At 33.0% G+C, this 25,566-nt stretch overlaps 1 protein-coding gene across 4 annotated transcripts in view; it reads left to right on the forward strand.

Moving 5' to 3' along the window:
• Nucleotides 1-2,479: 2,479 nt before the first annotated feature.
• Nucleotides 2,480-25,566, forward strand: part of LOC143236027 (uncharacterized) — a 43,566-nt gene continuing 20,479 nt past the window's right edge. For 3 of the 4 annotated variants that reach the window (XR_013019427.1, XM_076474250.1, XM_076474249.1), the window contains exons 1-4: nucleotides 2,481-2,973; nucleotides 6,918-11,944; nucleotides 24,119-24,349; nucleotides 24,739-25,137. Coding sequence is in view for 3 of the 4 variants with exons in the window: in XM_076474250.1 (XP_076330365.1) it covers nucleotides 2,940-2,973; nucleotides 6,918-11,944; nucleotides 24,119-24,349; nucleotides 24,739-25,137 (5,691 nt within the window). In the remaining variant the exon portion in view is untranslated. Of the gene's footprint in view, nucleotides 2,974-6,917; nucleotides 11,945-24,118; nucleotides 24,350-24,738; nucleotides 25,138-25,566 lie in introns of all 4 variants that reach the window. The other variant, XM_076474251.1, reaches the window with a different exon arrangement.

The raw sequence follows: 25,566 nt of genomic DNA on the forward strand, positions 1-25,566 counted from the left end.
TGGTAAAAGAGTAGCCCAAGAGTTGGCGGTGGGTGGTGATGACTAGCCGCTTTCCCTTTAGTCTTACACTGCTAAATTAGGGACAGCTAGCGCAGATAGCCCTCGAATAGCTTTGGCGCGAAACTACAAAAACAAACAATCAAAACAAAACAAATCTTCGTCTCAAACGTTATTTTTCCATAAAACCTTTGGTCTATCAAAAGTCACAGCACTGACTGGTTATACATTTTGAATACATAATTGATATATATATATATATATACTCTTCGAAAAAAGAAACGCAAAAGGCAAAATATGAGACAAATTGTTAACAAGTTTATTCCGGGTAGTTCTGTATGACATGTGTGAAACTTTGCACATTCACTGCTGAACATCCAAAGTCTGCAAAGGCGAAGTCCACGCTCACTAGGTGAAGTTTAACGTCACTCAACGTCAATAAAGAGTATGCCCCCCGTGAGCATCAATAACTGCTTGGCATCTCCTGCCCATGGAAGCGATGAGATGACGAATCACATCCTGTGGAATGGCTGTCCACTCAGCCTGCAAAGTTGCTGCAAGCTGAGGTAGAGTCTGCGGTTGAGGTTGTCGCCGTCGCAGACGTCGGTCCAACTCGTCCCAAAGATGTTCGATGGGGTTTAAATCTGGTGGGCCAAGGAAGAACGTTGATGTTATAGTGTCTCAAGAAGACAGTGGTGAGTCGGGCTGTGTGAGGACGGGCGTTGTCATATTGAAAAACGTCGTTGACGTTCACCATGATGGGTTGCACATAAGAATCTCGTAGACGGTTGCGTACGGTCTGATCGGAAATCCTACGCAGCCCTGGTATGGTTGAGGCAGTAGTCGTCGCAGTGGTGGTCCTATCCCGAAGATGACGTAACCGGATGTTGCGATCTTGTGCGAGCGTGTTCACACGAGGTCTGCCAGATCGTGGACGGTCACGAGTTGATCCATATTGTTGATGACGATTCCATAGCCTTGTGATGGTGCTTGGGCGGACATTCACAGCTCTGGCAACATCTGATCGAGATTCGCCTGCTTCCAAGCCACTAATGGCGTTGTGCTTCAGTCAGTCTTGGCGTAACTGTATTGCGTGTCGGTGGCTTAACACTGAGCTATGGAAACCGAGAACCCCTCACTTTTATAGGGATTTTGCACATGCAGAACATGCAGATCTCTCAAACAAATTTATTAGACACGCACGCGTTTTGGCGAAAAATCCGATGTTTTCCTCCGTTTTCAAAGTGCACAACTGTTATTGTCATTTTGGTCTGACAATCAGTGCCTTAACACGTGTAACATCACATACTCTGAGCTTGTAACGCTATTACATATATTTCTCTTTAAAATAACAAAAATATCCCTTTTGCGTTTCTTGTTTTGAAGAGTATATATATAAACTTTAAAATCAACAGTTAATAACGATGTTTTCTCAGTGTTCAAACATTTAAGTTAATCGAGTTTCAGAAGGTTTTTTTTCATAAAAATTGTTTTAATGTCTTATTTCTACGTTTGCAGTTACTAATTGTTCACTTCAGGAATCTAACCCTAGTTATTAAGGTTATAAGCTCTCAGGCTTATCGCTGATCTATTGGGATTCTTTTAAAATTAATAACAACGGGAAGCCAAAAATTGTAGTTTATAAGTTAGCTCTTCAATTATCGACAGCTTTAACCTTAGTGCTTTGTAAGATTCTTACAGAAAATAATGTTTATTATTTCACTGACGTTTTTAAGATAAATCTGAAACCATAAACCAACTGGCTCTAAATAAAATCCTGCTACATAAAGGACTGTGTGTGTTTTTCTTATAGCAAAGCCACATAGGGTTATCTGCTCAGCCCACCGAGAGGAATCGAAACGCTGATTTTAGCGTTGTAAATCCGGAGACATACCGCTGTACTAGCGGGGGGCCATAAAGGACTGATACTGATATCAAGCATATGATTTTTACATTTTATTTTATTACATCATGGTAATGAGTGTTCTACAATATTTGAAATTTCATTAAAGTTATGAAAGGTTAAAACATTTACTTCTAAACAGGTGTGAAAAATAGTTTTATTACTATAATTATTATTTAAGTCGAAATAAATGTTAATATCTACAAATACCTATTTTTCCTGAACTTCCAAAAGTTTTTATTGACATTTCGGAATATCAGCATTTTATTCGGTTTTATTTTACTTTCCTTTATAAGTGACTGAATGAAACAATATTAGTATTAAAATCAAACCGGAGCTTTCGCTTTTAAATGTCATCATATGTGAGATGACATCTTTCCGGTATATTCCTGCGTCAGGTCGTCTGGAGGTTGTTCCATTCAAGGTTTCTTCTAACTTATAAAATGTCAACATAAGCTACGCAAGGAACCGAGTATCTTTTGATGCGCAGTAAGAAGTAGTTCGTGTAATAAATGGCAATATTAATATCTTGTTTTTATAACATTGTTGTTTGTTTTGTTTTGTTTCGTTTTCAGTTCTAGACATTAACTCTTTTATTTCGCTATTGCCTAACGAATACAGATCGTTTCAAGTAAAGTTGTTAAGATTTAATAAGAATTAAATCCTGACACCACGTGTTAGCGAATTCTTGTAAACATGGCGTCGGGGATACCCTTCTAAGTGGGCTCGCCATTTGGCGGGGTATCTACTGACGTCATTGCTCAAGGTTGTAGACTAGTACAAGTTATACCGGTACATTGTGAACAGTCCGCAACAGTTTTTCTAGCCTAAGAATGACCACGTAAGCTCGTGGAACCATAAGACAGGTTGCTCTAGTGAATGACATGGTTTGAAAGTGACCTTTGTATAAGTAGTTTTGGTTAGAAAATACGCTTAAAGATGTTTCTACAGCTTGTAAAGGTACGTCATCAACGGTGTTTGGGGATTCCCTGTCTATGAGCCTGGGGTTAGGGAAGACGTCGTCTCCCCGTACTTTGCGATGCCACGTCGAAAACAAAGTCAGGGAAGTGAGAGTAAGTTTCAATAAACTGTTTTGTATCTCGAGTCATTTTCGTATTTTTAATACCCAACTCGAAAGAAGCCATAAGCGACATTTCAAGTCAACTGTTATGCCTACAAAATGCCATAATGTATAGTGTATGTCAATGTAGACGCGAGTTCATAATGTGAATCAACTCGACACGGAGAGGAGGGGTTGACCTGAACGTCACGTAACGTACAGTAGTCAGTAGTGTTTAAGCTGTATGCTAGAGCATAGAGTTGTTTACACTCGAGGCTAAATCTAAGAACAACGAAATAACATATCCACCATATTACGAGTACATTAATAATCACAGTGTATTATTTTAATATATTTTCGTATTAAATCAGTTTGAGATATCAAATATTGCAACGCAATTTCTTTAGTGCTTCTCACTGTTACATGTAACTACATTTACCTGTTATCGTAATAAAAAATAATTCTTTTTGGTCACATTATCTAATCTAGAAATACACACAAATTAACATGACAATACAGCCATTTGTTCCTTCAGAGCTTTCCTTGGAAAGAGTGACCACTTAAACCCACCCTTTATTTTCAAGAAATTTGGATTATCCTTTTACATTTAAATTCTTGAAAGTTTCTGGGCCCTAGTGTTATTAATGGTAAGTTATCAAACATATCAATCACCCTGTCAGACAAATAAAGCTAACTGAAGTTCAGTCTGTCTTTTTCAAATTTTGAACTCGTATCCTTTCTTCATGCTACAGGGTGTTTGGAAAGTCACTGTGAACTTATATATTTATTAACAGACATGTTTCAATATAGAATACAGGAGGTAAATATGAATGGCAATTATAAACAGTGTTGAAAGCGGCCCCCGTTGGCATCAATACAGGCCTGGATCCTTCGTATTTTGTTTCTAAACACCGCTATCAGTTGCTGGCTTGAAATAGACTGAATAAAATATGATTACAAAACTGCACAGTGACTTTGCGAACACCCTGTATAATTCATTAAGGCCTTAGTTTGGGATTGAGTTCATCATTTTGTTTTTTCCTCTCAGCAAAATATTCTAAAACCACTTCACTATTCAGTTAGTTTGAATAAATATCTGTGGAAAATCATGTAATGTTTTAAGAAGTTCCAACATTGAAGAGGCAACCAATAATTATGTTAATATACGTATATATATACATTTGAACTTAGTTACATATAAATACTGCATAACATGTTTCAGATTTTATTATTTTTAGTATTGTATATATACTATTATTAATTTGTGCTCAAGCATATGTTTTGTAAGAAACAAGTATATACAATTACTTAATGACAATGACATGAAGTATCCACATAAATATCACGTACCTAAGATACCTTAAAAATTCAAAACAATTTGAAAATATCATTGTAAAAATAATTCCTAATGTTACGTAAAAACACAGATTCAAAAAATATAAAATTCTGTAACTCAAATGCTTCTGAAAGATGGCACTTTCTTGACCAGGAAAAAATTAAGAAAGTGTAAAAATAAGTGTTATTGACTGATTACAATTAAACAATGAGTTGAGATGTCATTCTAAAAATCAGGTGGCCCGCAGTTGGATGACAACAAGTTTACAGATTTATAGCATTAAAGTCTAGGGTTTGATTCTCTGAGGTGGAAACAGCAGATAACTCACTGCAGCTTTGCTAAAAAAAAAACAACAACAAATGCATCAGGTACCTATGAGTAAATATAATTGTACAATGAGTTGAGAAGAGGATGAGAAATAGTGATTTTTTGAGGTTTTGAATTTAGATTTTATGGCTTAAGCAATAATATATAATTTTATTCTTCTGTTAGACCTGTGTCATACTTATTGTCTGAATCATGGGTGTATCTTTAATTCTATTGGTCTAGTATAATAACCACCTTGTGGAAAACTGCATTTATAAACCTTTTTGTGTGCTTGTCTAAAGTACCATCCATCTTGCTAAACTTCTAGTAGCCCAGTAAACTTTGACTGAAACACACACCATGTTATTCTGAAAAGTTAAGGATATAATAAATATAGAAGGATACTGATTTTAATGTAACATTAGTGTTTTTTATTTATTTTAGTGTATAGCTGCTTCTCTTTCCATGCTTACTTTGCAAATTAAATCCTATTTACACATAATAAGTAAAAGTATGTATTTTAATATTTTTTGTTGTCTTTCAAAAATTTCTTGTGCGTACTAGAGGGATTTACACATTTTGATAAAGTTAAGAAAAAGATGACTTTACACTCCAGATTTATTTTTTCTTAACATTTATCAAAATGCTTTTTAATAATTGGTATTTAAGTCATAAGTGGAGCAGATTTTTAATATTTTTTTTGCTTTATTTGAATATAATATTTCTTTGTTCTCATTAATAGTTTGGAAAGTTTAATTTATCAGCTTTCTGACACTTTCTGTGACAGTTGTTAACACTAATACTGCTTCCACCTTTTCATGCTGAGCAATTATTGGATATAAAACTTTTTTTTTCTGTGTGTGTGTTTTATAAATTACATATATTAAGACTTCTAGTTATCCATCACCACCTACTGCTAACTTGAACAACTAAAGTCACAAATATGGAATTCATTGTCACATAATAACTCCCCCACTGCTGTAAGGGTGAGTACTTTTGGTAATTGTAAGTTGAGTGCCACAACTGCCATATTAATGTCTTATAACAAAGTATTCTAGTATAAAAGACAGAATGAATGTAAAAATTTAACTCATACTGTATATATATATATGGGCTACTTTAATAGTTAATGGGCTTTCTTACCTGATGTTAGAAATTGGGAATGTTGGTGAAGGTTCCCTGGTTTATAGTTTTTGATCTGTGTTTTATTTGGAGTTTCTCATGAGTTGTATTGTTTCAAGCGTAAGTAGATTGACAAAATATAGAATGGTGTATCATTATAATTCTGTTGCTGATATATTGTATAAAACTAGTCTAAGTTAGATACCATAAACTTAGACATCATAAAGCAGCTTCACACATGATCAGAGCCAGTAAAGGTATAAAACTTTTTCTTTAAAATATTTATGAACTATTGAATGGCTCCACCTATCCTCAGTTAAATTTAAATATGTGTGGTAAATAGATTGAGGTAAACATAAGCCAATTACAATAGGCTGGGCATGGCCAGGTGGTTAAGGGGCTAGACTCCTAACCCAAGGGTCGTGGGTTCGAATCCCTGTAACACCAAACATGCTTGCCTTTTCAGCCATGAGGGCATTATAAGTGATGGTCAATCCCACTATCCATTGGTAAAAACGTAGCCCAAGAGTTGGTGTTGGGTTGTGACAACTAGCTGCCTTCCCCCCAGTCTTAAACTGCTAAATTAGAGACAACTAGTGCAAATAGCCCTCATGTAGCTTTGCATGATGAAATTCAGAACAAACCAAACTATTACAATAAATACTGAAACAAAAATGTGCATTTGTATGCAAAAATGCACTGTATATACTAAAACAGTAATAGAAAACAGTGTTTCATTGCCATTTATGGTATATTGCCCAACTATAAAATCTCCCAATGTCAAAAGCAGTTCACATATTATAACAGATGTAGCCCAAAAGTTGGTGGTGGGTGGTGATGAATAGCTGTCTTCCCTCTTGTCTTAGACTGCTAAATTAGGAACAGCTAGCACAGATAGCCCTCGTGTAGCTTTGCACAAAATTCAAAACAAACCAAACCATTACAATAAATACTGAAGCAAAAATGCACTGTATATACTAAAACAATAAACTGAAGCATCCAAAAATTTGGCCTTTCTCAATAAATCACTGAATTTTTTATTAGATTATAAAAATTACAACAAATTTAGGTTTTAATACAGATGCAACTACATGTACTCTTAGCAGCAGTTGTAAGGGAGATATTATTAGCATGTAATAGGTGAGTGAGTGGGTGCTTAATGTTTCTTAACTGATTAAGTTTGTCTTTTTCAGATTCTACTGGAGCTGAAAAACATGAAACTCTTTCAAAATGTAAACGTAAGCTCAACCAGCCTGGTAGTAGCTTATCAACGACTTCCACTGACCAGTCCTCTAATAATAAAATTTTGTGTGCAGAAGTACTGTCAAAGTGCAAAGGTAACCCTAGCCACTCATGTAAGGTGAAAGAGCATGATACAGACAGCTTGACACTTTTAAGTGCAAAGGAAACTGATAGCAGAGATGTATGTTCCAATTCTAAAGGGAGTAATGTTGAACGAGAAGTTGAGCCTTCTGTGGAAAAGATGTCAAATAGAGATATATCTGTTAATAGTGTGTACCATCAGCCACTGACCATGAATCATAATCACAGCCCAAAACCTATATGTGGAGATGTCTTACAAAATAGGGAATGTATAAACAGTAATGATGCTAAAATATGGAACCAAATTGAAAGTGGAAGTACAGGAAAACACCTGTATCAGGAAATGGTCAACTTCCAGGATGATGTTACATCCATGGTCTCAAAACATTGTAGAATACAGGATAGTAATATCAGTTTAAGTAACATTTCAGAAGAGAAGTGTTCTAGTTCGAACAATAAGTCAATGAAAACATGTAGTAAAGATAGAAGAGACTCTGCATTCAGTAATTCCCTTTCGAATCAGACTGAAAGCTATTTAACGAACACTGAGTCATCAATTCTTGACACTTGCTTAATGCTCAACACTCTTTCATACAATCAGTGTGTAAGAAATACTATAAAAGGTATGGATGATAAAAACAAAGACTCTGAACTAAATATGGAGACACTGGAGCAAAAGACTGCTGAGGACATAACACATCTTCAGAGTTCAGATCAAGAAATCCCTACAGACATTACTAGCTTGGAAGGAACATCAACCTCTTTTTGCAGCTCAACAGAATTAAAAATCGTAAGTCTGACAAGTACATTGCCTAGCAATACAATGACACAAGTAAGTATTTCACAAAGAGTAATGGAAAACAGTGTTTCATTGCCATTTATGGTATATTGCCCAACTATAAAAGCTGCCAATGTCAAAAGCAGTTCACATATCATAACAGGTAATAACCTGATAACAAGTTCAGTAAGTGACTCAACAGTGAAAGTTTGTAGCGTGGAGTCTTGTCTTCACAGTTTAACATCTCCAGTCTGTAATTCCTTCACAAAGTCTTCACCATCTAAAAGTGAAATGGGAAAATCTAGAAAATTAAGTACATCCTTTCAATTTGAAGAAGAAAATACAGATGTAATAAATAAAAATCAAAAAATGAAAGTTACAGCAAACAGCATCTGTGATCCATTGGTTAGTTACGAGGAGGAAAGTACAAGTCTGTTGAATGAAAGACTAAGGTTAAAAATACCAGAGACAAAAGTGGAAGAGTTTAGTACCCTGTTAGATGGATCTGTAACAGTTCCTAACCAGGGAACCTCCCATTCTGCAAAATCTGTTAAGTCTCCCATCATTACAAGCCCTCAAATTCTAGAAGAAAGAATTAGCAAGCTTATCTCTGAAAATGCTGCTATTGTTGAAACCTTAGATCCTCTGTGGTCATGGCGATATACCCGTCAATCCAGTATCTCTTCCAGCCAGAACATTGAATCAGAACTAAAGAAATGTAGAAGTGCCGTACGAATGAGGCGTTATAGTGAAGACTCAAGCCTTGCAAAAAATGTTACTTCTAATGTTTCTCAATACTTGGGATCTAAATTTCAGTTTGCTCTGATGGAAAAAGGTATATCAGAAAGTTGTAAAGACATCAATAAAATATTCATTTCATCACAGGAACTCTCTCCTTTGCATGATAGTGATAAAGGAGTGTCTGTTTTGGAAAAAGTTGACATTCACGAAGAGGCCTTCCAACAGCATACAAAAAACTCGCAGAGGAGTATCATCAAAGACCTACTGCTTAAGGATAGGAGTAAAGGAGAAACAATTATATTGGATTTAGACAAGACAGATAAACCATTGGTGATAGAAACAACTAACAGATCACCTCCAGTCTCATTTTTGTGCAGATTGTGTAATACAGTGTTCCATTCTAGAGAAAACCTCGCTGTTCATCAACAGAATTACTGCAGAGGAAACAAAGAGTACTTGAATGCAGGTGAAGAAAACTTGCATTTTTTAAAAGGGAACACCTCATCAAATGGATGTTTGGCAACATCGCCTCCTCCTTTGGTTGCTTCTGTACCTCAATTAACTAATCCAAACCCTGCAACATGTTCTTTGCTTCAACATGGAAAAATGTTGCCTCCTAATAGTGGAATTCTGTTGCAAACATCTTATCATGGAATTGCTGATTCTTCTCACCTAATTAAAAAGTCTTTGGCTTACATTGGCTCTGATGTTCCTCCTCTTAAAAAGAGAAAAGTAGCTGATCCAGCAGTGCCTCTAGTTATACCTGAAAAAGTAGTTGAAAAAATTATGTCTTCCAGTGAATTACCCAGTCTTTCTCAAACCAGTCAATATTTAAAGCCACCCAGTCTTCCTCAGACTAATCAATATTCAAAGTCAGTATTTACAACTGCTTCTGCTAAAATGTCCAACAAAATAGTGACAAAGGTTTCTAAACAAGACCTACAAGAGTTTGGGAAAAGCCAGCATTTTAATCTTACGCATGTGAACTCAACATGTTCTACCACTCAAGAATCAAATAAAGTTAAAATAACAGAATCTGGATTAAAGTGTGATCCACTTTCACTTGATAATCCACTAAGCACATCAGTTGTTGTTACCCTATCTAAACCAGTTTTAAATTCTGAAGGAACGATCCTTGCTGTTCAAAGCACTCTTAAAGAGAAAATAAACTCTGAAGTTTGTTTGCAAGATGAACACTTGTTAACTTCTGTAATTTTTGAGCCTGGTATGTCGAGTGCTGTTAACAGTTCAAAGAAAATTAATCATGAAGAACTTTTTGGAAAACCATTTCCCGGTACTTCACCTATTAACCTTGGCAAAGCTGAGAATGCAGAACTTGTTCAAGGCTTGTTGGGCAATAAGCTGTTTAATGCTGAGTCTTATTACAGAACATCAGTTTCATTACCACTCATTCAAGACAATGTTCATAAACTGTCAGTTGCAGAGGGCTTGATTTCAGATCAAAGAGAAAGAACTGTTTGTTCTCTCATATCAAACTACAATGTGTTGCTTAGAGGATCTGATACCAACATACCTGGAAATTTTTCAGAAGAAGCCCACAGTGAATGCTCTGATCAATATCAGTACAAGAATTTAGTTAAAACTCAACCAGTTCCTGAAAATATGGTTCATTCACCATGTTCACCATTCTTTCCTTCCTCTGTGATACATTTGGCATTAGACAGGAGCTTGCAAAATGACAGTATGCAATCACTTCATCAGCAATCGTTAAATTCTACCATGAGCTTAAATATTATCCCTGCATCTTCTCCTAATATACCCACGTCAGACAGACCTCTTCCACTGCCTGCTTCTACCCAAAGAGTCATTGCAAATGATATTGGGCAGATAAAAAGGACAAAACCCACAAGACCTTCATCTCTGCCCTTGAAGAAGAAAGTGATTACTATGGTAGGATCCACTCTGATCAGCCCTGAAACACCTCGCTCAAAGAAACACTGCATTCAGCAATACATTAATGGGCATGCTTACACCTATTTGGGGCTAAAGTGCTCAACTAGGTCAACTTACTGCAGTATCTACAGACCACAACCTATGTATGTTCCTCAAGACACTGACCCCAAATTGTCCATGTATTCAAACTGGCAAGTTGTTCCTGCAAAAAATATTATGCTTGGACTATCTCCAAGCCAGATGATAGGACTTTATGACTCCAGGCAGAAGCTACATTGTTGTTCAGGAGGTTTAGCAGTAACCGAAGAATCATCACAACTGCTTATTACTCACTCTAGCTATTGGACTTATCGGTGTCAAGAACAGGAGAAGGCATCCAAACCTAAGAACCTTTCCAGAAATCTGAGTGAAAGTGAGCTTGTTATGAATCAGAGTGAAAACAGACAGTGTATTTCTAATTGTGTTGAAATGGTCAGGCCTGAAGAAAGTAAGGTACAAAAGTTATCTAATTCCTTGGAGCCAGATCAGTGTTCAAGAATTAATGGAAATGATATGGATCACTCACCGTTTTCCACTTCTTTAGAACAGGAATCTGGTTCTGTAAGAATCAAACATATTGTTAAAGTTCCTTGTTGTAATGAACAGTTAATTTCTCCCAAGCCTGTGGAGTTGGTCATTTCTGATAAAAGTAAACAGTTCATCAGCATTTTGGATCAGAATGACACACTGTCCAAACCTTTGGTTTCTGCTACTAGTAGCAGTCAGCTCCTGTACTCTTACTTTCAGGATCAGCAGTTACAGTTAACTAAGTCCAGTTTATCGTTGACAAGTCCTAAAAAAAGTAAACAGTTCACAAACATTTTGGATCAGGATAGCAGTTTATCTAAACCTGTGGAACCCGTGGTTTGTTCAGGCAGAAAGAATAAACTCCTTTACTCCCAACTTCAAGATCAACAGTTGCATTTACCTAAGCCTCAGCAGTTTATGGTGAGTCCTGGAGGAAGTAAACAGTCATTACTCATTGAGAGTGAGGCACAGCAATGGTGTACAGCCAACTCTCCAGAACTTGGTGATCATAAAGAAGAACAGCTCCAACACAGACCTACATGTAAATCTCTGGATTCTCTGGTAAGTCCATGTGGGAGTAAACCATGTCTAAACCAACAATGTGACAGTAAAAAGTTAGGCCTAACAAGGTCTCAGAAATATGTTACCTCTGCAGAAGGTCAGAAGTTTATCATGCCACCAAATCACGAACTACAGTGGGAAGTATTTCAAAGTGTTGAACACTTAAACAGCCCTGGAAGAAGGAATCCCATCCTGCCCTCTCATGACCAAAAACAACAGCAGAATTCCCCTGTACATACAATGTCAGTGACCAGTCCTGAAAGAAGTGAACAGTTAGAAACCAAGTATTCTTGTGTTGTATATAAACAGAAGAGCAACCATATATCAGATAATCAGGTCAGTTATATAATTTTTTTTTTTTGCTTCTGTACAAATTCATGACAAATTTATAAAGTAGTAATTGCATAACATAATGCACCTAATTTTAAAATTTTAACAGTGAGTGTTGTGTTTCTAAGTATACATCTTAAACTGTCCTTGCAGGTAGCATGTAGATATCGTAAGAGGTTCTCATATAAATTTTGTTTTTTGATGAATGATGTATAAATAGTTGATAACCAATCAGCATGATCAATTCTAAAAAACGTATTAGAGAAAACAAGGAAGGGTAGTTCATAATAGGTCAACCAGGAGAAGTTATTTTGTAGAAAATTTGTTATTAATATTTTGTCTAACTGCAAAAAAACTTAAAAAAAAGAAAATCAGAAAATATATTTTAAAAGAAGACTATTAAGTTACAAAACATGCACGTGTTGTTGTGTCTTAGAAACTTCAGTTTACCTTTGGACCACTGTATTATTAGTTCTGGTCTGATGGTTTATTTGAACAAGTAGTTTTTTATGTGTCTGTGCTATTGTGTGCTAATATTACAGATCTGTGAGAAATGGTAAATAACTTTTGAAATAGCTGAAAGATATATGAGTTCAAAGTATAGCAACTATTTTATATCAAACTGAATTAGCCACTTGTTAAGACATGTGTAAAGAAAATATTTCTTCTTTACAAAAGGTTTAGATTGTTTGGTAAGTTGGGTGAATAAATGGCAGATGGCTTATAGTTACAGTAATATACTGTCTTAATTTGAATTATAATTTTGATAAGAATAACCTTAACAATGTTAATGAAGAAAAAAGATGATGATGATTGAAATAGAATTTTAGATTTTATCTTCAAAAGTATTGAAGATAAGTCTAAATGGGTTATAATGCCATTGTATGGATCATTGGTTAGACCATATTTAGAGTACTGTGTTCAGTCTTTAGCTCTAGCTTAGGAAAGCCATTGAATTGTTGGAAAGGATGCAGAGAGAAATTAGTATAATGGTCCCTGGAATATAGGGGTTGTCTTGAAATCTCTCAAATTAGTTTCTCTTAAAAAAAAGAAGTTAGTGGGGGTCTGATTGAGGTGTTTCAGGTTGTTAAAGGAATTTATAGTACTGCTATGTCACCTCTTTTGTACGTGATGGTGAGAATGGTAGGACTAGGGGTCACAAGTATAAATTTTGGCAGAATAGGAGTAATCTTCTGCTAAAACAGTTTTATTTTTCTAACAGGCTGATGGTCAGTCTTTGGAATAGATTGCTTTCAGATGTAGTGGATACAGTAAGTGTAAGAGGGTTTAAGGGAGGGCTGATAAATAATAGAATGGTAAGAGTTGGCTTTGAAGCATTGTTGTTTTTTTAGTTTTGTAGATGGACTGACTTAGATGGACTGAGAGGTTCCTTTGTCTGTAAATTTCATCTTATATTAATATTATTAACCAGGCAGTAGCACTGCCAACATAGGAATGCTTTGGATTGTTCATTGAAATGGTATTTTAAATATCTCCTCAATAGATTGTCAGAATTTCATAATACTTTACTGTGTTTCCTTTAATAACAATATCAGTGTAGTAACTGAAGCATGAGATCTGGGAAGTTTTTCTTCTTCTATATTATATGATAATTCAAAAACCAAAACAATGGCATCAACCAGTCTCACTAGGGTGACATAGTTTCAAATAGAATATCCTCTTTTTATTAGTATTATTAGCTAATAGTAATTACAAAAATCATAATTCCATAGTAAATGATGTTTTTTACTCTTTGAAGTTAGCATTTTTACAGAAACTTGCTGTTCCTTTAAAATGCTCAGGTACAGGCTGAACTAGGAATTACCAACCAGTGATAGATAAACAATAAATATTACAGTTGCAACATCATTGAACTTTGAACTTCTGTAAAAATGCAACCTTCCTATCTCTGTTGAAGCATTGCATTAAAAACAAGTGAATGAGTAACAAAAATATGGTAAATGTAGGGATGGCATTTGTGTCATTCCTACATAATAGAAAAAACTTAACATATAGTAGTATATACATATACATAACTGACCAATCACATTTGAGTGATTTGATGCAAGTGTGATCCATACATTTACTTTCTTTTTTGAGAAGATTTTCTTTACTATAAATGATAGTGGCTCTGTATCTTAGGATGGCTAGTATAGGTATTAACACTTATTGATAAAGAGAGAACAATGTTTTGACCTTCCTAGGTCATCTTCAGGTTGAGAAAGAGAGTGGATCTGGTTTTCAATCACTAGTGGTATGTATATTCTTGATCAGAGATTATTAGTGGGTAAAAAACAAACAAAAAAAAAACATGATCTTTCTAAACATTCTAGTTCCTTCCTGATTATGAGTGGACTAGTAACATATTCATATGAAACTTCTGTAATTAAAGTCACTAAGCTGATTTATATAAACATCTTTGGACCTACTGCTATTTAGTTTCATCAGACTGTAACTATGATTGCACAGTGTTATTCATAATTCTAAAAGAAGGCTTAAGAGAAATATTATTACAGAACTTGTCTTGAAAAGTATTTAAAAACAGGCTTATGAATTGAATACTAAAAATCATTTCACGTAGGCCTTATTTATATAAAATATACACAATTTTTCTCCGTACTATTGAAGTAGAGTTCCACGATGTATTTCACTTTCAACACTCTGTCACCAACATTACATTCATATCAGGATATATATATATTACAAAATAGACATAAAATCTTCATTTATTTAATAGGACTGTAGAAAGTCATCTTAAACATTGTTGTTGTTTTTTATTTCACTAAACATTTGTTTGACAGTTCTTACTTATATAAGGGTGAAAGCTTCTTGTACACTTAAGTTCTTGAAATTTTGACATCTATGTTATTTAAAAACATATAACACCAAAAGCTATAAAGAATAAATATTGATTAGTTTTAATAAAATATTACAAAGTTACTAATTTATTTACACATGATTTTTAACATGATAGCACTGCACCTTTGTTTAGTTTGTAGCACATTTAAGAATAACATTAATTATGTTTCACCTGACTGAAATGGATATATAATTATAGAGCTGTTCACAAAAAATATTAATAGAAACTTGTATGTGCCATAACAGATATTTTCTAGTAGTCCATGGATACTTTTACATAGTTTTGCTGTTTTGATTGCACATCTTTAGTTCTTGAATAAGACTTGTAATCTAACCTTATAAGATGCACATACCTTGGTGGGGGGGTGTATTTGTACTTTTGTAATGTCAACATGTTTACCATTTTCTAGTTATAGTGCAGCTACTTATGGTATATCACAGTTTTTTATGTAGTCTACATTTTTCATTAGCATCTTATGGCTTGAAATAGTTGCATGCTCCCAGACCTCTGTAACCTTAGTATGCTTTGCACCCTAGCTCTTTTTTGCACAATATATGTTGCCATTTGATTTCGCAAATAAGAACCCTTCTTTCAAACATTGCGTGTTTGGGCTTGTAAAAGGATATAAATCTATTTTCAAACAAAAAGATACAAGATATAATTTGTGTGCAATAACTTAATACTTTTAGGTTTACATGAAATTATCCTGAACATGTGTTAATTATTATAAATTCAAGATAATGCATGTGGGATTTTGCAGTTTGAATTATGAGAATGATTTAGATAGTAATAACCTTAATAATGCTATGGAAGAAAAAGATATTGGTGTTCTGGTTGATCAGTCTCTTAAGCCATCTAAACATTGAGCAAACAGGAATTTAGGTTATATCTACAGAAATATTGAATACAAAGTTAAAGAGGCTATAATATCAGTGTGTAGGTTATTGGTTAGGAGACATTTAGAATATTGTTTTGAGTGGAGAGCTTCTTTAGAAAGGACATAGAATTGTTGAAAAGTGTTCAGGGGAAGGCGGCTGCTAAGATGATAATCGGGATGGAAAAGTTATCACATGATGATAGGCTTAGATCTTTGAACTTGTTTTCTCTTTAAGAAAAGAAAAGTTAGAGAGAATGTGATTGTGGTGTTTAAGATTGTTGAGGGAATTGATAATGTTGATGCATTATCTTGTTTTGTATCTAATGGTGAGGATAGTAAGATCAGGGAAGAGAAATATAAAATTGGGCAATGTCGGTGTTGTCTGTAGTTACCACAGTATCATGTTTCTAAGAGGGTAGTTGATCTTTGGAACAAGTTACTTTTGAATGTAGTGGTTGCAGTTAATTTAAGGGAGTTGAAGAAAAACCTTGATAAATGTTTGAATGATAATGGCTGGCTTTGAAGATTTAAGTGTTTAATTTAGTGGATATAATGTCCTAGGTGGACCAAAAGGTCTGTTGTTGTCCTTTAATGTTATGTTGATAGTCTCACAGACATTTTGTCTTAAACAAAATCATTTTAATGAAGTTTTTCTTTGATAATGACTTAAGCTAATATAAAAACAATTTCTACATCTCTACCAAAAAGATGCAAGTGTGATCTCAACCTTTTCACTGTATATACAATTTAAAGCATGACATTTATATTTCATTCACACTTTGATAACTGTGATGAAAAATGAAGGAAGACATTAAAATTTATACTACATACTGTAAAGTGGGTTCTTGTTAATTATTTCTTTAGCTACTAAGTACTATCGTGATTTTTAGTGGAGTCACAAAGATCCTCAGTTTTTTATTTTTGTATAAAAACTGTCAAATGTTTAAAAACTATATTGCACTTCAAACTTTTTACCAAGTTATAAAAAATACATAACTTTCTCAATATCATTAAAAATTATGACAATTAATTATTAGTAAATTGCTTCATCCTAATAATTAATGTTTAATAATATTTAATTTAAATGTAAAAAACAGTGTTTTTAAAATTATATTACACATTTCTTTCACTGAAGTGAAATGAAAGACATGAACATTTAAATAATTTAAGTTACCATAAGGTAGTTAAAAAGGATAAAAGAATCCATAAAAATTAAGTTTTTTTTAAGAACTCTGAAAAATAAGTGATAGGGTTTGTATATATTCCACAATTCTGTATATTTACATTTTTATGCACACCAGTGAATTCCTTGTTCATGCACAATGTGTAAAATGTATTTAAGCATTCACTCCATTTTGTTATAATTTAATGTAAAATGTTAAGAATTTTTTATTTTCTTATACATATGAAGTAGTTTGTAAGATATGAACTTAACCCATTCCAAAAACTGTTTGTGAAATCATGCACTGACTGTATACATTGTGTAGCATATATGGTAAGGTACATTTGAAATAGTATAGAAATTTAATATAGGTTGTGGGTTTGGCAATTAAGTGGTATCGTATAGCATTACTTCACTGGTAGTTTAATATTCCATATGCTTGCACAATAAAGTATGTGAAATATATCTTGACCAGTCTGCACAACTTCTCAAGAGTTAGAGAATTCCTCAGTCACATCAGGTTATAAGTATTATATGTAAACTGTACATTTATGACTAACATGGACTGATAACGTAAAGATTATTATTGATATATGCATTCAGTTTTTTTCTTATCATATGGTTACCAACTTTATACATTGATAGTACCTACATTTCAATTTAACTGCTTTTTTATGAGGCACATAATATTACTTGGCCACATGCATTGAAAATGTATGTATTACTGTCTGTTAAAAAATAAATATAATAGCACATAAATACAAAAGATGTGCATGTATCTATGTACACTTATGATTAGAGAAACATTTAGAAGAAGTTCAAAGCATTACGCAAAATAAAGCACATTGTCTCACAAAATTTCGAAAATATCCAAAAATAAACATAACATATTTTTTACCTACAAAGTCTATTGAATACCTTTACATGAAACTTGTACAATCCATTGAATTAGAATAAAATGTAATACATTATGATGTGGTAGCAAACTTTCAAAATTTACACGTAGTGTTTGTTTCAAAACAAATCATTTATTTTAGATAGGTATTTACAGCTTAGATGTAATGTAAGCAACTGTAAACCTGAACTCATATTGCTATAGAATTTGTTTATACTATAAGTATGTATTTGTTCTTCTTTAAATGATATGATTATTATATTGGGAATAAAGATGGGATTATACTAGGGATGTAGTTTAGTTGAATCATTTTCTGTTGAAAGATGCTCAAGGCCATATTTTAAACTTGACAACACATTTTCAAACTTTTTTACTGGAGTATTGAATGTGTACAAATGTGAATGAATTGCCTTTCCTATTAGCAATCTAATTATACTTAGTGTGATAAGGAAGAATAGTTACACATATACATGTACCATGCTTGTATTCAATCAAGAAACACAAATAAAATACATGTAGTTCCTTTCTTTTATGGAACCTAATGCGGAATGAATTTATCTAATTCAGTCAGATTTACTGAAATATTCATGCTAAAAGAGATCTCTTAAATGTAAGACAAGTGCACCAAATGCACTCCCTTTTTTGTTCAGGAAGCATTGAGAAAAATACTAAATATTCTGTAAATAATGCTTGAATTTTATTTTTTTCCAGAAAGAGCTGAACACAACTAGTTATATGTACATCATCAAACTTTAAAATAATTGCTTGGGGTTGTGTTAAGTGAATTTAAAAATTAATGTATTTTTTTCAAGAAAAAATGCAAAAAGAAATTAAGCACAATAAGTTGTGAAAAAGATCACTCTTTTTGGGAACCTTTTGCTACTGCTTCTTTGAAAATACCATTCAGTAAGGTCAACAGTAATGCCTTATACATAATTTCAAAAACTACATTAATATTAAAAGTTTTTTTTTACCTGTATTTTAATTAACAACAAAATGTGATAGTTGTAGAAAGAGTGGTATTTACATACAACACATCTAAAGTGCAATTAATTAAAAGTATGCATCAAATATGTCAGTCAGTATGATGACTTGAATGAATTAGGCCTCAGTAATAGTCATTTTATGCAAATATGGAAATGCAATGTTATTGCTACAACAATAATATATCCTGGAAAGCTAAAATTTTTTTAACTTTGGTAGAAAGATATGTAGTTGATTAGCTATTGTGTGTAAATGTATGTATATGTATATATATATATATATATATATATATATATGTTTCATTGTCACTTGAGTTTACTATGTATGAGGCCTATTCCTAATTCACATAGAATATATGTTTTTAACGTTTTGCAAATTTCATGTTTTTTTCTTCCAGAATTAATACACTAAATAAAATATGAAGTCCCAAACAAATGTTATACAAACTTCAATGATATGGTGTAATATATGTGTGTATATGTGTATATATATTCATATATATATTCTAAATACACTATCCTAATGGTCTTTTATGAAAACAACAGAGTCTCATTGATGTATGATAAAATAACATTATCTGAGCTTCAATCTAACATTACCAATTTGAAGATCTTGTATTATCACTGGCTTGTCTCACTAGACAGGAGGATGTTGCCTTCTTATTTATTAAGATCCTGTCATGTTTTGTTGTTTGTTTTTTTTCATTGAGTACCAGTCAGGAAAAGATATATTCTGAATCCTTCCTGCCCTCTGTTATATACAAAGTATTCATGCATTAATCCTGATAAAAACATTGTGCAAACTATATGAATAAATAAACAAATGTGTGTATTAATATAATTGTAAAACTTTATTTAAAACAGTAAGTGTAAAAGTTTAAATAAATATGTTGCTGAAAAGATAGACTAGAGCCAGTGATGTGTATTCATAAAGTTTATATTAGAATTGTGTTTTGTCAATCTTTTACATGTATAATGTACGAACAAATGGATGATCAAAATAATATTTTTTGACCACTTGTGCTAATAAAACCTGGAATAACACATATATGAATTTTGCACAAAAAGCATACGGAACTAAACCTGTAATTCTGCATCTGATACGATACAGTATTCTGTACATCTTTGTGTACGTTGGTCTGCTTGTTGTTTTCCCTACCTGTATGTTCCCATCTTGAATATATGCCATATTTCCAGTACCAGAATGACCTTGTCAGAGCTCAGCTATGTATGTGGTAGTGGTTTTCTGTTTGTATGGTCATATGTCCTTGTGTTGGGCACCACCTGCTCACCCTGTTGGATATTCCTACAAGGGCTAGCCCTATTGTTCAATTACTTCTCCATATATGGCAAGAGTATTGAAGGGTTGGACCATTCATACACTTATACAATTCCTGTATACCTGCCCTGCTACTGTATATCACTTTAAATGCATAGTACGTTAGTGAAATGTAGGAAGGAGTCTTTATAATATAAGTGGATGCATGTATTTCAATTTACATGAGGATATTTTTACTGCTGAAGAACAAATTGCAAGTCATCTTTTCATGTACTTTATGTGGCTTCACATCAGTTTAATTACACTGTGTTGAAACACCTCATCATATTTGTAATTTAAGAGTTTGAAACTTATTGTGTTTTTTTTAATTATATCATATGATGTGCTTCGTAAACATATTTTCTTCCTGCAATTTACAACTGAGTGATTAACGCTTTTAATGCACTTCTTTCACTTCTATAAAAAGACTCATATTTTTAAAAGCAAATTAATCTGTGTTTTATGTTTGAAATTTGTCAATTATTACACAGAACAAAGACAGTACTTTTCAGTTTCTCAAACAATTAAGGCTGTTGTGACTTTTCAACAAGGAAAAGAAAGCTGATTAATTTATTGAACACACTCCTGCTTCTCTACATTTTATTCTACAATGATTGTTTCCAGTAAAATAAACTTTACTATAGAATATTTAGGTCAGATATCTTTGTTGCAATACTAGATCTAAAATCTTTTCATTGTTTGCATTTTCTTTCATTCTTTGAAAAGTAAAATGTATAAGTACAAGAAAACCTAATAAAATTAAAACATACCTAGACTTATTAGCTACCCTTACATCCATTTTAATCTCAAGAATAAGCTTCGTGTTTACGTATATTGATTTTAATGAAATGTACAAAACTGCCTTTAAATGGTCTTTTATAATTTTGTTATAATAGTTGACGTTGTGTGTTCATAATGGTTCAAAAATAGATGAAGGCTTTAAATATTGTCATATGGCTGTACCTAACAATGAAGCTTAACTATCATATCTCTACAATGATAATCAAGTTTAACAACTGTGATGTCTCCATGGTGTCAGAGTTTAACATCTTTGATATCTCCACTGCAACAATAGATATTAAAAACTCTAGTGTCTCCATAGTGACAACAGATTTTAATTACTGTTGTATATCCATAGTAATAATAAAGTTTAACAACTGTCTTCAAACTGACAGTAAAGTTTAATTACTGTTATATAACAACAATGATATTAAAGTTTAATCACTGTGATGTCTCCATAGTAATAGTAGTTTAACATATTGGTTGTACTAATGACAATTGTGATGCCTCTATACCTAAAGGAGAGTCTAATGAGCATGATATATCTTTAGCAACAGTTAACTTTAACAACTGTGATGTGTTCATATTAATAGTAGAGTGTAATAACTCTGTCATGCCCATAGTGACAGTAAAGTTCAGTGACTTTGATGTCTCATTATTGACAATATAGTATAGTAATTGTATTTCTGATGTGCATAAAACATATAGTTCCAAGAAGTCTTGATAAAACTGAAATAGAAACCTTTATAACCTGAGCACTTTCAAAAGGTGGACCTTTCTTCTTCAGGGGCAATCTGGGAATCCCTGAAGAAGAAAGGTCCACTTTTTGAAAATGCTCATATTATAAGGATTTCTATTTCAATATAGTAATTGTGATGTTTCTATAGTGATAGTGGAGTTTAATGACTGTGATACCCCCTTAGTGACAGTAGGTTTTAACAACCGTGATGTTTCCATAGTGACAATAAAATTTTTGAGTGCTCTAGCAATAGTGACAGTAGACTTTAATGACTGTGATACTTCTGTAGTGAAAGTAGAATTTAACAGCTGGAATGTTTCTACAAGAGGAGTAGAGTTGAATGATCATGATATATCCATAATTACAGTTAACTGTGCTTTAGCCACTTTGTTTTTGTTATTGTCAAATTTTGGAAAACTTTCACTGCCAATTCTTATAGTCAAGCCTTAGCTGGTTTCTTAGATTAAGTTCTGAAGATTTTCACCTTTGTGAACACCTGTTGAGGAACAGTTTTGAAGTTTCTAGTGAAATGCATAGAGATGTTTATTCTGCCAGCTTTAATGTTGACTTTTTGTACATAAGTGTACCTTTGGAAGATATTGTATAGTTTAGTACTGACCTGACCTTTAAGTGTACCTTTGGAAGATATTGTATAGTTTAGTACTGACCTGACCTTTAATAACAATATCTCCAACAATCTCTCTATTGCTGCATCTGTTTTTCTTCTGAAACTGATGAACTTTGCTACAGAAGAATACAATTTTATTTTTAATAACAGTCATTATAATCAGATTTATATTGTTGCCATGTGTTCTGGAAATGTACTCACTTTAGCCAATTTTTTTTTGTGGTATCATAAAAAAAAACGATGGGAGATTATCTGAAATTATGAAAGTCACTTTATTATCACAGGTACGTAGATGACGTTTTCTCTATTTTCAAGAATTCTGGTCAAGCTTCAGAATTTCTTGAGTACCTGAATGTTAAGGATAACATCATAAAATTCACTGTCAAGCACCAACAAGACCAGAAACTTTCATTTCTTGGCACTTTGATTTACACTAATAATGATCACTTCTAGTGTGAAATATACTGTAAAAAGATGTTTACTGGGTTATAATGTCCAAGTTTCATGTCAAATATAGTTAGAGAGAACTTTAAAATGTCTAGCACTTATGGAGCATTACATAAATAATTCAATAATATAGTTAAGAATTTTTATGCAAAAATGGTAAGTAATTGATTGGATACTTTACAACTGTCTCAATAAGTATAATTTCAGTAAACCTTCTGTCACAAAGTTCTGAACTGTCTTGCTATTACTACCTTGTTTTATATATATATATATGTGGATAAATACTCTTTGGTTACTGAAAAACAAATAAAAAAATATAATTCAAAATTGAGATTTGTTTTTAAGGACCATATTCTTGCTTTAAAATCATCAGATGTACTTTACAAGTTTAGTTGCCCCTCATGTTAATAAGGCTATGTTAGATCCATTAAAAGAAAACTGTTAATTCATGTGAAAGATTATGAAAATTTGAGATCCTCAACTAAATTAATGTACTTTAAACATGCTATAGGAGAATGTGAAATACCTGTACGTTCAAATTAATTAAGCTCTAGCAAAGGCCAAAGATGAACAAAGCCTTCCAAACAGTATGGTGTTGCTAGTGGTAGAATAAATAGGATTATAGGTGATGTCTACAGATATACTGAATACAAGTCTAAAGAGGTTATAATTTCATTGTACCTCGCTAGTTAAGCTACATTTGGAATATTGGGTTCAGTCTTGGGCTTCTTAGGAGAGACATTAAACTATTGGAAAGGGTTCAGAGAAGGGTTACTAGAACAGTGCCTAGGATGGAGGGATTGTTATATGAGGAGAACCTGAAATATCTCAAATTGGTTTTCTCTTGGAAAAAAAAAAAAGAGTTGGAGGATTTTGATGTAGGTGTTTTAAAATTGTAAAAGGAATTGATAGTGTGGATGTATCATCATTTTTCATATTTAACGGAATACTGGCACGGTAGGAGGCATCTTCACCTAAGGCGATTTCACTTTTCTAACAGGGTGGTTGGCTTTTGGAATGGATTGCCTTCAGTTGTAGAGGCAGTAAAGTTAAGTGAGATTAAGAATATGCTTGATAAGTATATGACTGATAAGGGCTGGATTTAAGACTTTTGATAATTATTTCAATTTAATTTAGAGATGAAACAGTCAAAATTAACCAGTAGGTCCATGTTGTCCCAAAATATTATGCTGTGCTCATACATAGTCCTCATAACCAATTTGGTTAAACTTTTAAGTTTCTCTAAATGATGTAAAAAAAAAAGGACCTCATTGGTTTCATGTTTAAATGTAATTAAAATGGCTACTGACAGAGATTTGAACAAAATTACTTTAAAGTACACATCCTTTGTGATACGATTAGTAATGCTTCTACTAATTACAGCATGTTCATGTACATTTATTCAGATAAATGTTGCTAGAGATAGTTGTAAATATTGAAACATCATATTTTGTTATCATCTAGAAAATCATAATATGTTTCTTCTTCTAGGAAGAAAATCAAACTACTACGAGTATAAATACCATCTCTGTGGGAGGTGTCCCTCAAACACAGAATTTCTTATCAACCACATATGCCAGCCAGATAATTACACTTTCTTCACCAAATTGTGGATTAATTCAGCCCTCTGTGTTCAAAAACGTTTCAAACAATTCACTATCTCCAAGTAAACAAGGTGGACGAGAAAGTGATGAGACATCAGACAGCTTTCAGAACATTAAGGTGTGCTTTGAAAATATCATAGAGAAACAGTTTATATATTTTTCAAGAAGAAAACAAACCTTAGATTATTTTTAGATAGAAGTTAATATGTACAAGGATAAGTATAAAATACAGAACCATAATGTTCAATATTCAAAAAGAAAAATAAATGCTACAAATTTTAGTATGAAAACTGGTAACAAAATACTTGAAATAAGCTTTACCATAAAACAGAGTATAAAAGAGTAACCAAAACACTGTGAAAGATACTTTATTTTCCATTTTGAATTACTAGAAGTGAAACTCCTTTTAATTTTTAACATTTTGTGTATTTAAGATTTTATTATAGTTTTTTTTTAAATGCTATTCAGTATTGAATAAATGATTTGCGACTTTACCCATCTGTTTAGTTGGTAGAACCAACCACAGATGAAGAATCTACTCAGAGTGAACCTTTAAATGATAATGAATCCATCCCTCTGCCGAAGCGTGTTCGAATATTTGAAGGTGGATTCAAGTCCAATGAAGACTACACGTATGTCCGAGGTCGTGGACGTGGAAAATACGTGTGTGAAGAATGTGGAATACGCTGTAAAAAACCAAGTATGCTGAAAAAACATATTCGCACTCATACCGACCTTCGACCTTTCAGCTGCTCTCATTGCTCATTTGCTTTTAAAACAAAGGGCAATCTGACCAAGCACATGAAGTCCAAAGCTCACCATAAGAAATGTGTAGAACTAGGTATTGTTCCTGTTCCCACCACCATAGATGACTCACAGATTGATGCAGAGGCACTAGCTAAACAGGTTTGTGACATTATTTCTCTGTTACATGTCTTTTATATTACACTGCATATTGCAGGATTAGTTGTTGGTTTTATACTTCACTATAAATGGTACATTTTAGTCGTGATTTGGTTAGAGTTAATTTGAACTCTGCACTTATGAAGAATTATATATTCTGAAGTTATAATGAAAGATAAAAGTAATATATCCAATTTAATAAACAGGCAGATTGTGAGTTAGTGATTATACTTTCATTATGAATCTCAACTTTATAGAGTTATGTTTGGGAAATGATAGTTTTACCTTCTATATAATTATAATTGTTTAAGCTGTGATGACCCCTTGTAATTCACAGTTCTACCATTTGCAGTACAGCTACAGCCCACCCTCAAAACTAGTGCAAAGCTTGCATAATGCTGCACTGCACATCCCATGCTCTTACTTCGCACA

The sequence above is a fragment of the Tachypleus tridentatus genome, chromosome 13 (assembly GCF_004210375.1).
Source record: "Tachypleus tridentatus isolate NWPU-2018 chromosome 13, ASM421037v1, whole genome shotgun sequence".
Taxonomy (NCBI): Eukaryota; Metazoa; Arthropoda; class Merostomata; order Xiphosura; family Limulidae; genus Tachypleus; species Tachypleus tridentatus.